Source organism: Syngnathus leptorhynchus, chromosome 17 (genome assembly GCF_054491065.1).
Source record: "Syngnathus leptorhynchus isolate UIUO chromosome 17, UIUO_Slep, whole genome shotgun sequence".
Classification (NCBI taxonomy): Eukaryota; Metazoa; Chordata; class Actinopteri; order Syngnathiformes; family Syngnathidae; genus Syngnathus; species Syngnathus leptorhynchus.
Window position 1 is genome coordinate 4,988,099 of NC_141211.1, and position 14,380 is coordinate 5,002,478.

General features: G+C 40.6%; 1 protein-coding gene across 14 annotated transcripts in view; it reads right to left on the reverse strand.

Annotated features, from left to right (window-relative positions):
- auts2a (activator of transcription and developmental regulator AUTS2 a) overlaps nt 1-14,380 on the reverse strand; it is a 156,059-nt gene that overhangs the window by 92,011 nt on the left and 49,668 nt on the right. For 10 of the 14 annotated variants that reach the window (XM_085935101.1, XM_085935107.1, XM_085935102.1 and 7 more), the window contains one exon: nt 7,710-7,814. In XM_085935101.1, the coding sequence (XP_085791227.1) occupies nt 7,710-7,814 (105 nt within the window). The remainder of the gene's footprint in view (nt 1-7,709; nt 7,815-14,380) is intronic. The other 4 variants (XM_085935109.1, XM_085935105.1, XM_085935103.1 and 1 more) reach the window with 1 other exon arrangement.

Below are 14,380 nucleotides of genomic sequence, written 5' to 3' on the forward strand. Positions count from 1 at the left end.
CACTAAGATTTTTATTTCATACATTTATTCAATGCTAAAGTGATTAACAACAACATTCAAAATGGGCCTTGTGACAAATGCTTAACACGCTGGCTGATACAGGATGACGGGACATAGACGTAATCACCTGGGAGTACATCAATACTGACAGCTCTGGATCAAAGTGTTGTTGGTGCAGATTAATCATAGATTGTAATGCAGCACATAAAGAACTTGAGTGGAGAGCTACCGTGCATCCAGGCATTGATGAGACACGCGGGAGTCGACATCTGCGGTTTACGAGATGGGAAGTAATCTCCTTACAATCCCCCAAAAATCTATTTGAAGCCTGACAACGCTCAGCCAAGAAAATCGCCCGCGATCATTCATCAAAGTCATAAAATATGAGAGGAAAAAAAAAAAAAGTCAGTGCATAGGTAAAATAGACACACCGGAGAAAGAAAAATGGCGAGGGATATAAATTATCAGACCGGCAGGACTGACCGTTCTGTACTATATCAACCTCTACGTCACTACTTTTTTAGTACCACGTTCTACATTCAAAGGATAAAACCATATTGGCTTTCATATTTTGACAAAAAGTCTAAATTTCAGAAATGTCCAGCCGGCTGTTCCGAACAAAGACGTCTTAAAAACAGAAGTGCGTTGAGGACAAAATCTCCAGTGAAAATGGGACACTAACAGCCAATTGGAGTCAAGATGAGGCAAACACTTGTGTGTTATAAAGACAGCAGTAGAATGGCCATCCAGAGCTTTCCTGGGGCCTGACATCTAGATTGCAGATGGATAAGTGCGCGTTAAAACAATATCCTGCTGACCAAAAAAATCATTTCTCATAGCTGCTTCTATTTACTGAAAGGCTGCTTGTCTCCCACCGGGGCCCAGACAAATGAAAATGTTATTTCTCTACTCATGAACTCCTACCTAGTCTGCTTTTTCACTGCTGGCAATTTCATTTCTCTTCCAAATTTGAGTTAAGCCTACGACTTCAGGGAAATAATGTCTCTCGAATAATCTTCTGTAGCTGTAATTCCGGGGTGATGTGTCTTGTCTTTCTTTTTTGACTCCAGCTGCCCATTTATATTTGGTATATTTTTTTTATGTACATATATTGTACAGGTAATTTGGTGACACATTAAGAGAATGTGCAAGACAGTTTTAAATCTATTAAATATATTATGGCATGGACTCAATTCTATTTCACATAGTCACAAAATGCAGTAGACCTCCTGAAAAGTAGTAAGTAAAATTTTGCCGTGTACCTTTCTTGTGTTTGTGAGCTTTAGGCTAAATTTGTGTATTTGGAGTTTAGAGAAAGTAGCTTGGCAAATTTTTTTTTTTTTTTTTTTTTTTTAAAGTGTTTTTTTTTTTAAAGTGTACTGCACAATCCCACACGTTTGTATCTTCAAGCCTGGAGATGTACAATACAGGTATTTTGTAACTTTCAATTATGTATTATTTTAACTAATGGGTTAATGGGAATTCCAGATCCTTTTTTTTTTAATCAATACCAAGACATCCATTTTCAACAGCGATTATCCTGTACAGGGTCACAGGGGTCGCTGGAGCCTATACCATCTGACATGGGGCAAAGGGAAGACTAGACCCCAAACTGAAAAATAAAATAAAATTCATAGAGTGCTTTAAGAACAATACAGTTGACCAAAGGGCTCAAGATAAAATATTGTGCATTCCCGCTATAGAACATGAAGTATCATTATAATAGTGGGATTTTGAATAGAATTGGCGGACAGCAACCTACATATACATTATTTTAAGAATCCCTTGTGGATCTGCACAAATCCAAACATGGCTTGCACATAATATTCAACTGCTGCTTCTGTTCATTCTACAGTACAGGTTGGACTTATGAACCAGCAAGCTTTTGTGTGTTATCCACACGCAGCCGTGTCTGCCCCTTGTGTCTCTCAACCAAACCCAACAAGACTTGATACCACACACAGACGCACAACACAAGCCTCCCACGCAACTCCTTTACCCCGAAGCTAAGCTCCCTGCTCGGTGCACACAACACACAATGCACATACACACAAACACACCAGGGATTCACATATACTCAAACACAAACATGTGTTCCTTGGAGATGTTTACATCAATCTTCGGATAGTCTTGTTGTCTGAAAATTATGGGTAAAAGCTTTCGCTTAAGTCGGGCAGGGATTCAAGGCACAATACGTAAGCTAGTAAGACAGATAAGCGGGTAAGGATGATTTGTTAGAGCTGCAGCACCCAATAGCCAGTAATCATCTGAGAGGGAGGTTGTTCGGAGTGTCTCAAATTATGGTTTCCGTGGCTCCCATTGTTGGACCTGACAGGCCATTGTGATTTAGATACTATGAGGCTGCCTACGATTGTCTTCTGGTATAATAATATTAATAATAATAATAATAATAATGATAATAATAATAATAATAATAAATAAATGTATATGTTAGGTTGTGTGTGTTTTCATGTATTCAGCTTGTTGGACAGTGTGCATATATAGAGTAGAAATGTCGGTCAGTAGAGACCTCCCATCACAAAAGAAAGCACCACTTCCCCTTCCTTCTTCTCCTTCATGCAGCTATAGTTCCCACATTCCTCTCATTGCTATGGCAACTGGCGCTCTCTCCTTGGGCTTTGCATGCATCTAATCAGAGTGAGACCTCTGTGGAGACTCCTCTGGGCTCCACTTATTCAACTTACCCCCACTGAAACGACCCCACGCTAAAAAAGATGGAACAAAGAGAGGAGTGACTCCCTTGGGGAGGGAGGGGGTCTGTATGAAATCAGAAATTTGGGTTAAAGGGTTAGGGTTACGGGAAATGTAATAGGTAGCCAAAAAGCCGTAAGATGCGCAGCAGAGCCCCAAAACAGGGAGGTAGTGTGTGTGTGGCTGTGGCAAATTTCAGTGGAAATTAGACTATGTGGAAAGGGATTTGTTATTGGAAGCCAAGGAGCCTGAATGCTTGGCAAGTATCGCTTGGCTCTGGCACCGCTTTAAGCTTGATAAGTCAAAATGGATTCTGGCTGAGCCTATTTATGTCATTCCTGAAAACATATGGATAGGATTCAGGCGCTCAATACTTTCAACCTTCAACAATGACATTCAACACCACTTCTTCAGTCCATTAATCTTCCATGAGAATAGATTTACCATCCCCAACAGAGAGGAACTGTATTCAGCCAAAGTAGTATTTACCACTTCAACTCACTCTGTATCACTTTCAATAGTTAAAGAACCCCCGGTTTACTGGATAAACAGTAACTTAATAACTACGGTTAGTAAGGTCACAATGTTCAGCCAATAAGTCAAATTCTATTTTATCTTCATGGCCTCAGGGTGTAGTAAATAATTAGCGGAGATAAACTAGTAACATCTATTGTCAACCTGAGGGCTTCTCAGAGGTCACTGCACACAATTCTAATTATATTCCTACAGACCCAGGCAAGCCTGACTAAAACATTTGTGAATGCATGAAGGCAGGCGTGCCCCTAGCATTTTTGAGACAAGCCATCCAAGGGGACCTCTCACAGTCCCCTGACAGACATTTGGCTGTTGAGATTTTGGCAGGGCAATTGAGACCAAGCGTAATTTTGCCCGACTGCCATGACACAATGTGTCACAATCTGTTCATAACAAGCTGACTGCGGGCGATGAAAAAGGGAAAGGGACAGCTAAATAAAAGCCAGTTTGAGGAGAGAGAAAAGTGAACTTGTTTTAATGCCAGGCTAGTGATGTCGGACTATGTCCTGGGAGACAGCCTATTCATCAGGTTGATTTGAGCGCTGTTTAACTTGGACCAATTTAGCTCCAAAATAAATCTCATTGACCACTTATTTGAAGAACAAATATGACCTGGAGACTAAAATGCCTATATTGGATAATTCAACAAATTGCAAAATCTCCAAATACTTCAGTAGGGCTGGAACGGTAAAAATCCAGAACAAAATAGAGGTGCATTAAAATTCCTACACTGAACATATGAGGGATAGAAAGTAGACAGTAACTGCCTGAAATCTACTCGGAAACAAAAAGAGTCCATCTCGGCCATTTTATAGCATCATAAATATATCATTTTGTGGCCTGTTATTTCTTCCAGTTGACTTACATATTGATAGGAGATAATACAGTAAAAAAAAGAAGACTAATTATTTCATGGCTTTTATTTTGCCTTGGCTTGGAGAACTATCAATTTAAAAAAAAAAAACATTCTATCAAAAAGTCAAAAAGACTAATGCCGTCACGGCGCACCAAAGTCACCCACACACACACCGTTATTCACAAGATATTCAACGATAATGAGCTCATTATAGGTACAATGATCCTACTTCCATATCTTGTCTTTAATGGGAAACATTTCAAATCAGTTAGAGGCAGACAGAGAAAGTGATAATTGATGCAAGCAATTACAAGTTCTGTGTCGCAGCAAATTGTCCAACATATCTGGGCACGCAGGGTGACGATGACCTCATTTACATCTGAGTGTCAAGCAATAATTGGAGAATGTATTGAGGAGGTGGGATGGAGCTCCATTTATATTCCCTAAACAGGTCTGGGATCGTGAAATCAACTCAGACAAGAAGCATGTGGAAAAGTTCATATAAGCAAAGTTTGAACAAAATGACAAAAAAATAAATAAAGGGTATGTTTTGTAGGCACAGGCAAATCTCATCAAAATAGTGATCTTTACAACAACAAATATACTTTATGACAGTAATTGGTTTCTAAAAGCTGTAATTTCAGCATTTAGAAGGGTTTTACCACATGCACACTGAATTCCGCAGAGACTGTCATGTTTTGACCAGAACGCCAGTAATAACTAGGTCCAGTTTCACGAACCGTGGCAGAGACTTTGGCAGTGTTTAGGGTTGAAACCACTTCAAACGCACCAGAAGATGATGTGCTTGACTTTAAACAACATCACTTCCAGATGTTTCATTACAAAGCAGCCTTCCAAGACCTCAGTGAAAGCAAACTCTCTGAGAAGACTGGGAGGGATTTTAACAACGGGCATTTTATATTTTGTGGGGGAAAAAGCGTGTCGTCTGGTGGTAAATTCATTATACAATTATACAACGTACTCAAGTGCGGCGACTGATGTGTTTTAGAAAAGTAATAAAATGTCATCAGTGTGTTTGTTTTCGCTTGCATTTAAGACATCTGCAATCAACCACTCGCATTAAAAAAATTGACATTTTAGGTTGTGGCGGGGAAATATTTGAATTAATAATATGAAACTACACGAAAAGCTCAGCCAGTACGCGTTACTTCTAAGTTACTTCTAAGTTGAATTGGAACCATTTGATTCTTGCATCTTTCAGAAAATGGGTCAGACTGGTTTTTGTACACCCCTACCATGGAGGTCTGGTCTTGACTGGATTCAACCAGATACGTGTATCACAGCGTGGCATAAATACAAAATCTAAGCCGAGAGAGGTCACAGCGATATAACAGCTGAGCGCCAAGTCACTTAATTATCAGTGCCAAAGAGGCCTAACCTACCAATGATATACTGTGCGTAATTAAGGCAGGGAACAACAAATATCTTTCAGTAGGTTGCCAAAGGACTGATTTATTCTTGGAATGGGCACACACATAGTCATGTGTCTTGAATAATTTACCACAAATTGAGAATATGTAAAAAAAAAATTTGGAACTGCTCTAAAAACTTATATCTAGAGTCTCCTTTATTATAGTCTGCCTTTTGTGGGCTCTGACCCAACACTCCAAAGGTTCTTCTCTTATCAAGAATCCTGGGTAGAAAAAAAAACCCGCACAAAAAAAAACCAACAAAAAAAATGGAGTAACACGCTGTTTACTTGGGATCCCAGGCCCGTAATTGCCAATTTATTTGATAGGCAGCTGGGTAATGATGGCATTTCACCCCTTGCCACAGAGACTAAACAGAAGTGATTCATCCCCTTCCCTCCCTGATCCAGACGACTCCCTCTGCTTGGGACCGTTGCTTGCCTCAATGCCTGCCACCCAGACCGAAAGGGGTGGGGTGTTTGTGGGGGGGGGGCGGCCATGTCGGCTTCAAACAAATCCAAAAGGGAACCCGGCACTTCAGAGGAAATGCAGCTAAGCCTGCCAATTTAGCTGAGCTTTTGAGGGTTGAGGCAAACACAACCGAACTGATATGCCATTTGTACGCCTTAATAAGCTGGCAGAATCGGGTGGAAAAAGGAAGGCAAGGGAGAAAGAAGAAGCTGCCATACCTGACCCCCTTCGACCTGGATTGTCCTGCCAGCCAGGGCCAGGTCAGAAAAATCAGTTCATCTGCTTCATTGGAGCATTATGGCAATATGAGGGCAAGGGGGGACTAAACCAAATGGAGGGGACTTGTTCAGGAACCTGGGCTAATCTGAAATGAAGACCCACACAGCCTGACGGGGGACTGATGGCGGTCGGGGTGTCTTCATGCTTGCCAGCTTTCGGCAGCTCTTCTGGCGGAACGCTAAGTGTCCTGCAAGGTGTTTAGGGGCCAGGGGAGAAAAGGGCTGTGCCTCCCGAGAGCCTCAAATGGCAGTCCAAGTGGAAGTGATTATAGAGAGGGTGACAGATGTTTCTTGAGAACAAGCCGGAGTGTGAATTGTGGTGTTTCTGCTTGAGGAAGCCTTCAATTTTCTCCAAAAATAATAGATACTCATGGCACTTTATTTTTTGTTATTGCCAAAAACAAACAAAATAATATACTGTTATCATTTCAATTCAGGTCAGGTATGACCTTAAATGTTTATAAGTAAATTATATTAAATTAAGGGTTTATTTTGAATTTCTCATTTATTGATATTAGTAGTGACAAGGATCTTTGTAGAATTTTCCAAAAACATGGAATGAGCAAGGTGTTTCTTGATTCCCCTACAATAGGTCAAATCAATTTAGGAGGATGTCCAATCTTATTAACATTGTTGGTTAAAATAAATAAAAAACATCTTTGGTGGGGGGTAATAAAATTTCAGTTTTTTTGGTAATACGTTTGAATTACTATGAAATGCGGAGTTGCAGTCCGCTGACATTTGGGCTAATACAGTCTCGTTAGAGTCTCCAAAGATGACACGTTTGGTTTCACGATTGTACATGGCATTACAGCGATGATAGTCGTTCGCAAGTTTGCACCACAGCGGAGGCTGACATAAATCACCAACTATCATTTCAATTTCAACATCAAATTACTTATTTCATTTCATGCCCAGTCAAGCGTCAAAGCTACATGCAGAATCGGTTTTGCTCCAGTTGTTGGGCCATGTCTTTCTCAAAGACTAGCTCGTCTCGCTTCTGACAGCTTTAATTATGGCCAGATATCTGATTGCTACACTGCAGATTTTTCACACGAATAAAATCACGTGTGTGGCCACTCCATTATTGTCCAGAGCTTCTCCAAAAGAAAAGTAGACCTGGGTCAAAGGTAAGTCATGTGTACACTGCTTATCAAAAGTATTGAAACAGTGAGCCTCTGTGCCTTATTAGCATGAGCCACTATGCACGGCAACAAATGTTTTATTCATCCTGGTTGACTTACCAATCTGTGGAGAGGAATTGAGAAAGTATTTTTTTTTCTTAATGATGCATTTTTGACTGGTGTGACTTGTAGACCAAAAATATGACATTGACATCATACCTTTTCATCACATCAGAACAATGGCTGGTCCCTTTCTGCATCCCATAATTACACAGACCATATTTGAAGCCATACTGGTACTCACATCTGTCAGCCGGTCTCTGGAGCTGCTCCTCATGGAAGGTTTGGGTTCTCCACTTACGCTCTCACTGTCGCTGTCTTTGCGTTTGTTCTGTCCTGGCTTCAACTGCTTGAACACAAAATGAGAGCACGGGGTTAACAACGTGAAGATAAACTCGCTCCAGCTATACTGTACACAAGCTGCTGGACTCCCGCAGAATTCAGGTCATAAATATGTGGGAACTGGCAGGAGCCGTCCGTCTGTGCGAGTCTGTCTCGTTTCTCGGTCCTTTCAACGGCCGTCACAACGCTTGCCAATGAAAGACGCGCCATCTGATATTGCAGCGTGAAGCTACTCGCAGCTCATGAAACAGAGAACGGGGACAAAACCCGCTCCAGAACCTTTAAATGGAGCCTCTTTGCTTTCCAAGTAGACACCACATGCTGAGACAGCAGGCGCTCCGCAAGTGTTATTCTCCAGACACTCGGTTGGAAATGCCACAAAATGAGTAGAATGACGAGGACGAACGGGGCCAATCCGCAAGCATCTGAGGCTCTTCAAAATATGGAGAACAATAAAAGACTCTCGAGAGAGACGAGCTGAGTGGAATGAGGTGGTTGTATACTCCCTGTCCAAGTGTGTGATTGAAGTCCACCAAAAGTGTCTGCGCTGTCCCTTGCAGACCAGACAAACACTGCAGCTTTCATTTCAAAGCACATAAAAAAAAAAAAAAAAAAAAAAAGCTGCCTTTATGGGACAGTGCTGTAAAGTGGCGGCTCAGCCACTTAATAGGAAAAGTAGAGAGATGCTGGCTTGGACATGAAGATGATAGCCCATTTTTCCTGCCATTTGAAAGGAGGTGTGGGGCTCCCAAGCCGTATAAACAGTATATTTTCTACCCACTTCTTTTGCACCGATTAAAGGCCACAAGGCAGGGGAATAGTGACAAAACTCTTGAGTTGAGCAGATAATTAAAATGATCCCCTCCATATTCTGTCGCCATTAGTAGTGTGAAAGGAATTCTATGCCTTGAGAGAATTGCATGACGGGTGGATTCGCCAGAGCATGATAAGAGACTCCTATGTGACTATTTGGCTGTGTGCGTATGGTCCGAGAGAATCAAAAGCATTAAGAGCAAAGAACCAAGGCCGCCAATGCCCTGCGCTGTGATAGTGCTAATTACATATAACACATTTAATTCCCAACAAAACCAGAGCACATTCCACTCTTTTTTTTGTGGAAACGCCAAATTGTCCAAGGGGAGTTTATGGGCTGTTACAAGGAAAAGCATATCAGTGAGTGAGGCATTGAGCTGATTATGTGACAGACCCCTTTGACATAACCTATTTTCCTTACCATATTTATTCCTCAACTTGCTTGTGATGTAAGAACGTATTCTAATGAGCATTAAATTTAAACTCTTTGGCAATCAGATAATAAAGCCCATTCAAGTAGTGTATCAATATAAATATAGATGATGCTGCAGTATTAAAAATACGCCATCTTAACCCATAACAATGATAAATTTGGGTATTATTCCAAAAGAACTTGTCCTATTAAGACATTCTAATAAAGTGTGGTTCATGTTTCAAGTATATTAAATAGCTCAGGACCTGATTAGACAGCTATTTGAACACGTATCCCTCAGTTTGTTCTCTTTAATATGCCCTTGAGCGCCATTAAATGACTTGACAAAATACATTTGACTTGTTTTTTTATTCACTTTTCAAATGTCCAGATGATGAATTCATTTATTTATTATTTATTCTCAGAACAAAATGAAAAGGAAATTCTGGCAGTCACTGCAATTAAAATTCTTGTAATTTAATGTCCTTCGATGTGACAATAAATCAGAATAAGAAGTCGATGTCACGTCTCTTATTAACAACTGTGATGTGATTATTCCCATAAGGCAGGTAGGTTTTTTTTAAACATAGCCACAATTTTATCGGCAATAACGAGCCGTTGCTACTGCCCTTTATTGCAAGCGAGCCCTTATCTATAAAGCTGAGGAAATGACTTTGTCTGCATAATGTTTTCTAATTTCTTTGTGGTGAGAATGAAATACTGTATGGGGGTCAAACAAGCACCCACTGATTAAACCTTTTTTTTAAATCATTAATAATCAAATAATAAAATCAATGTATCAAAATTAAACATGTATTTGAACGCCTGGCTGATTTTGACAGCATTTTTTCAAAATTAAAGTGACAATGTTGCAAGACATCATCTTAATTTTAAAAGGCAACATTTATAAATGAACTCACAATGGGTCTTTACTGCTCTGCTGCAGTGTTTAAGATTCAAGTTGAGTTCAATACAGGCACCGAAAAATATTAATGATGCCTTCTCTTAGTACATTTTATAATGCATATCGTCGATTATTTACTCATTTACAGAATAAGAGCTCACCGTTGACCATTGTGAGATTTGACTAACGCATTCAGGCTTATTCTCAAGAGATTTGAGGCAATCAAGCACGAAAATTTCTTACCACAAATACATTTTTAGACCGAGTCACGCACAACCAACCTAGCAAACCCACCAAGCTCACAATCCACATCAGAAGAAGGCAATAAGTTCTCGGTGGGATTCACATCTTGGTTTCCCTTAGTTACGCTCGACGGCGGCAGCTGCAGAGCTCGGCAGTCATAAAACCGAGAACAGTTTAACATCTTTTATTGTTCTTTTGCGGCTCTCAGAACAGCTAACCTGTACTCGTAGGATCTGGCAGTGAGAATTCCACTAGGGCGGCAATGAAAGAGGATCTCATTTACCTAAAAGCGCTTATGAATTTTTAATTTGCTTTAACAAGTAAATTAACAAGTCCCTCATTTGGGAAGTTTTATGGCTGCTTGCCACTGAGGGAGAACCATGAAAGTTTTATAGATAATCCACTCGCCGGGAAGCATCGCTGATAATAAATTGTCTATTTCCTGGGGCATTGTCAGACCCGTTGGTTTCCACCGACTACGCTTTGAATATCTCTTTTAATGTTGCCTTCAGAGGTCTATATACTACGGTTATTAAACTGCTTGCAAGGCTCGCCACTCTGCAGTTAAAATGAACAACTTGAGGAATTCGAGTTGACTTCACACAGGTGCTTGTGTGTGGCCTTCGGGGGGCCCTATTGCCATACATTACAACACGTTAACCAAAGCTAACTATGGGCCTTAAAGCCTTTCTATAAAACATCCACAAAATACAAAGCCCATCCAATTTGAGGTCTCGCTATTAATATTTCTACCGTTAATAGCTCTTTTTTTGGTCTAAGGTGCATTGTGATTCCACTTTCAACCACTAGATGGCAGTAGGTGTGTATTTACGTTGAGGAGTGAACATGAAAGAACGAAACACTGTATTTCCTCACAAAGTAATTTATTGTTATCTGCTGTAATCCCGCTTTTATAACTTTGGGCATGATTTTTGCAGTGGGTTGTGAGATGATAAATTTGTCAGTTTGAAAAAAATTGATTTGTTTACTGTAAACACAAAAAGATTGTACACTATTACACTGCTTGTAAAATATGTGTTATCCATATCTGTCAATACAAATGTTCAAAAGTGTTTTCATATTTTAAGTGTTTGAAGACTTTAATCACCAAATCATGTGGCATAAAATGTGACCATAGACCAATTAAATAAGGGATTTCCAGATCACAGATTTGACTTGTTGTTCTAAACGGTAACCCCCGCCATGGCTGTTGGTTTATCACATACTGTAAAATCACCTTGACTTACTTGACAACAGCAGTTGGAATGTGCTGCTCCCGTTTAACTCTCAGCGAGCTTTATCAGATTAGACTGGAAAGTGAAAAGGGGACCTTAGGGTTCGTCAGGGTCAGTAAGAAAGCTGACAAGAGGATCTACAACATCTTTCTGACAGCGGCTCTGAGTAGAGCCCACCAGCATGGCCGGACGCTGACCCGGTGCTTTGCTCCGAGGCCCGGCTTGCTCTAACAGCCACAGACAGCAGTCCCGCCTGGCCTTCGTGTCACCCATAAGTCCTTGTGCCACGCTCCTTCGTAGCCTGTCACTAAGCATCAGCCCTGCGCTTCCATTGCCCCAGATTTGTTTATTGTTAGCTCTACACGGGGGGGGGCAAAAGGGGTCACAGGCAGCCAGTGTAAAAAGAATCCTTAATAACACTCATGGTGACGAAATAAGATATCAGACTTTCTAGTCAGTTGTTAGTTTGTGGTTAAGATGTCCATTTCTTCTCATTTTCAATCTTCTGGCATCATTGTGAGGGAGCAATCTCCAGAGATCTTGTCAGACATCATTTTTCCAAGCAAGGGATAGATCAGTAAGGCTACAGAGGTGGCTTTTTTAGCTTCTGTGCTGGAATGTGAAGCCGTACGAGCCACAGAGGACTAGTCACAGTAGCCGCAGGGTAAAAGCATCTCGAGTAGAGAGGCAAATGGAAGCTTGGGGGGGTACAAGAGGATGGGAGGGGGGGAATGCATGGCTGAGAGCACTGCCTTGATCTCATCAGTCATACTAAGGACTCCATTTCCTCCACCGCAAGCTGGAGGCTACTGAAGTTTGAGGCTGCATTTATCTATTGCCATAAATCCTTGATTTATGACGACATTACAGACAAATCAATATGCTTTTAACATCCATCCTCTGGCCTGTGTCACAAGCACCCCACTCCTCTCTCACAAATGGTCATATAATGCTGTAGTCTGGTGCATTGAGTTATGGGGACAATTCCCAGATTTAATAATGAAAGGCGCTAGTGGGGAAAAGTTAGTGCTGAGAAGAGGGCAGCAGGAGACATATACTCTCAGATCATATCCCAACATCTTGTTATAGAGGCCAAGCACGGCAATAAAATAAACCCCCCCTGCCCACTTTACACACCTTCAATTCCCTTAAATGGGAGGGGGAAGGATGGGGATGAGAGCAGATGAATGCTCATCACCACATAACTACTCATCAAAAAATGTGTGCGCAATTAATTGCATGGCTCCCCAGCTCTTCAATCTGTGCTACAAAGTTATTACTTCAATATTGGCTTTCAGAGACCAATCCAACTGTAGCCACAACTAGCTGCAAAAAAAAAAAAAAAAAAAAAGAGTAAGAAACTTAAAAAATAAAAACAGCTCCCAGAGTATGGTCGGCTTCAATAAAAAGCGGTGCGGGGAAAAAAAAAAAAAAAAGACAACAGAGAAAAAGACCTCTCCTAACGGCTTGCAGGGGCTATCATTTCTCTTTTTTATTGCCATTTATTTTCCTCCAGGAATTCACTGCCAGTATATTGGCAGGCCTTCCAGTAGATGGATGCAATGAAATTTAGCGCAGACACTTAACACTGGGTCAAGCCTTGTGTGCAGCTCATGTGCAGTAAGAATATGATAGACAATGGCGTTACAAAACCCCAATACATATTTGGAATGATACATAAATAGTAGCGGCAAAGGTGCTCTGGCGACAAATTGAAATTGCAACAATGAAAGACAAGCCAGCTATTTACAGCTAAGTCATCATTTTTAGACATGGTGATTATTTTGTTAAAAAAAAAAAAAAAACAATGGGCCACTTATAATTGGTTCAGAATGACTACAAGGGAAAAAAATAATCATAAATTGGTTTAGTGAAAACAATGTTTGCCGTGGTAACTGAGCAATTAACATGATTGCTGATGAAATCTTTATATTCACGCTGGCACTTTTTCATTACAAAGTAAGTGAAGGTCACGAGGTCATTCATGTTAGCAGGTGGATATTAAGGACAGACGGTCGGTGATGTGCGGCGAGTGGCGGTTTTAACCAAAATGAATGATATTATCTCACCTTAGCTGCATTTGGCTCCATCTGCACGACTATTCAGGGGATTAGGGGGAGGCTGTAAAAATAATGGCAGGATATACATTTCCGATTCGCCTGACCTGAGTGCATGCCCAAGGCCAATTCTATCATCAGTAATCTCTGCAGTAAATGTCCTCATCTAGCCACCATCCCTCCATTCCCATCTGCCATTATTAAGTCATAAAAGTATCATAAAATAAGCAGAGTTTGTCTGCGTTGTGAGGATCACGGTAGCAAACATCTGCTTCACAAACCAGTAATGGGTGACAACAAAAACGGCAAACCACAATTGCAATTGAAACGACCATCTCGGGAAGTTATTCAGCTCAAAAAGCACATTGTTTAATTCTACCACAAGTATCTGATTTTATATGATTGACCTCCAAAATCCAAATTTTGGATGTCCGCATTATATTTTTGGAGAATCTTTTATTTGCATACATTCACCTCCTGATTAAAGTACTTAAAGAGTAAATTGCAGTCTTGATTTAAAAAAAAAATAAAAATAATCAAATGCTTCAGCTAATGTGAATTTGTACCGTAATTTAAGATTATACAGCTTTGAGGAAAGCTACTGGCCACGCAAGACCTCACAGCATTCAATCGTATAAAAAGCTGCCCCTTGTGTGTCACAAATTCCAACACACAAGGGAGCAGTTATAGCTGAGCCAAGTTCTACATCACATGTACTATGCTCAGTGCTCTTTATTTATACGCTTGTTTTTCCCCTTCTGTAGTACTGTTACCGTCTTTCAGCAGCCATTAGAGAAGATGCAGAACAAAGCTATTACTTCTCTTCGCCGTGCCCATATTCTATTTGTGTTTTTGTCTAGGAGAGTAATGGTGTTCCTTTACCGCATAAATCAGATTTACCCCATTTTT